Source organism: Pteropus alecto, unplaced genomic scaffold (assembly GCF_000325575.1).
Source record: "Pteropus alecto unplaced genomic scaffold, ASM32557v1 scaffold39, whole genome shotgun sequence".
Classification (NCBI taxonomy): Eukaryota; Metazoa; Chordata; class Mammalia; order Chiroptera; family Pteropodidae; genus Pteropus; species Pteropus alecto.
This window is the reverse complement of record NW_006443568.1, coordinates 10,922,961-10,924,903: the sequence shown is the minus strand read 5'-3', so window position 1 is coordinate 10,924,903 and position 1,943 is coordinate 10,922,961. Positions and strand designations below refer to the sequence as shown.

The 1,943-nt window shown below is 35.9% G+C and overlaps 1 protein-coding gene across 8 annotated transcripts in view; it reads right to left on the bottom strand.

The window, feature by feature from the left end:
• The window catches only part of SRSF10 (serine and arginine rich splicing factor 10), a 14,909-nt gene that overhangs the window by 9,444 nt on the left and 3,522 nt on the right, over positions 1–1,943 (bottom strand). For all 8 annotated transcript variants that reach the window (XM_025041284.1, XM_006924434.3, XM_025041285.1 and 5 more), the window contains exon 3: positions 1–94. This exon is cut by the window's left edge and continues 7 nt beyond it. In XM_025041284.1, coding sequence (XP_024897052.1) covers positions 1–94 — 94 coding nt within the window. The remainder of the gene's footprint in view (positions 95–1,943) is intronic.

Below are 1,943 nucleotides of genomic sequence, written 5' to 3'. Positions count from 1 at the left end.
TCCCTGTGCAAACTGTATTTCAATTTGGCGACCACAAATCCATTTTCTGTCCAAATTATGTAAAGCATCTTCGGCATCACGAACATCCTCAAATGTGCTAAATGTTAAGGGGCTTGGGAAGTTTCGCAGGCTTTGATAATGAATGAAAGTTCAGTTGGATCTTGAACAATTCACAATCTCTTGATATTATTCTAGAAAATCTACCAGACCCCACTGACTATACTAGTTGGCTGATTCAGCTATTAACACTTCACAGTATTAAAGCACTTGTGAATTTCTAAGGCATACATTTGAAAACACACGTGAATACATATTGTAAAGTTATTATTAAAATAAGATGTTATAGCTGAACTACCAAGTAACCTATCAATTTTCCCTTTTGAAGAATTAACTTTACAAAACAAAAAAACAAATGTCAGTTCCATGTTGCATGTTTAAACAAAAATTTCTTAAAATAAAACCAAAACTGTTTTTCATTTTTATTTCAAATGAAAATAAGAAAATGCCAATAGTTCTTGTGTAAGCAAGCAGAATGTACCTTACCTTATAGGAGATGAAAGCATTAAGCTCAAATTTTGCTCTTTTTCTCAGACATATCTAACACTATATTATTCAGTGTAGTTGTCTTTCTTATACTGCACAGGGAAGACTAGTAGCTAGCTACTTGTAGATATCAAGACAGAATCAAGCAACACTCAAGACCATCACTACCAAAAGTATATTATAACCACGTACAGACTTTGAAAAGCATGTTGTCAAGAAATAACAGACCATTTCTAAAGATTCCTGGACTGGAAAGCCCTAACCACCATGATATTAAACATACAGCAAAGAAGTGGGTTTGGGACTGGCTTTAACTTGAGAATTTCAAGATAATATTTATCAGCACAAAGCAGGAACTGTTGGTCTCTCCCTGTTTTTGATCTCAGAGATTAAGTTGCCTTGCCTTCTCTGCTCAATGTCAGTAATAATACCAGGAGAAATCTTGGCTTTGCAAAATTATCAGTCCAAATTTAGCTTCTTTCCTAAAACCACCATTTTAATGGAAGCCAAACACATACTTAGAGCTGTGTTTGATGTAAAAGCTTTGCAAAGGGAACTAGATTAGGTAGGTATGGGTGCGGATTTTCATTCTATCCTAAAAGTCACTATCTGAACTTACTTGTTTCTATTTCTTAAATTTCAGAGATCTTGAGAGCTGATTAAAAAACACCCCTGGATTGACATACTCCCTCTCCCTTCAAGACTGATACTAATATTCTTTTATTCCAGAGACTAAAAGGTCTGCCTCACTAGATTTCCTATTTTTTTGTTCTGAAAGGAATTAAGCACCACAGAGGGTTCCCAGCTCTCTTTTCCTGAGGCTATTATATGTAGGTTAATACAGGAAGCAGTTTCCCCAAGTCCTAAATCATGGGCTTTCATATGAAAAGGCAAAGGCTGATGGGGAATTTAGAAACTTGAATACTACAACAAAACACCCCCTCAAGATTAATGTAGTTACCCTCTAGAAGGAGTAAGTTCACTTAAGGGTATACTAATTTACGTGCTGCTTCGAGACAGAACGTAACTTTTTAAAGGACTTAGATCAAGAGGTGTAAAAATTACTGAGAGTAAATCAATCCTCTTAGGCCAGCCTCAAAAACAGACTTGTGAGTTGGATGAATCATAGTAAAGTTCTACTTTACCTGTTAAAAGAAGGTTAACTGGGAACAGGGTCAAATAGAATAGCCACAGCAGGGGCAGCAGCATATCATTCCGATGCCGCTTATGGAGAAATTTGTAATCAAGAACTTTTTAAAAAAAGCTTTTAGGGCCATAGAAAGATTGCGTGTGTAAAAAATATATAAATTATCTTTAGATTCCTTTGGATGACAACTCTTCTGGTTCACAGACCACCCCCAAACCAGGTAAAATGAGGTCAACAGTATAAGCCAGAATGC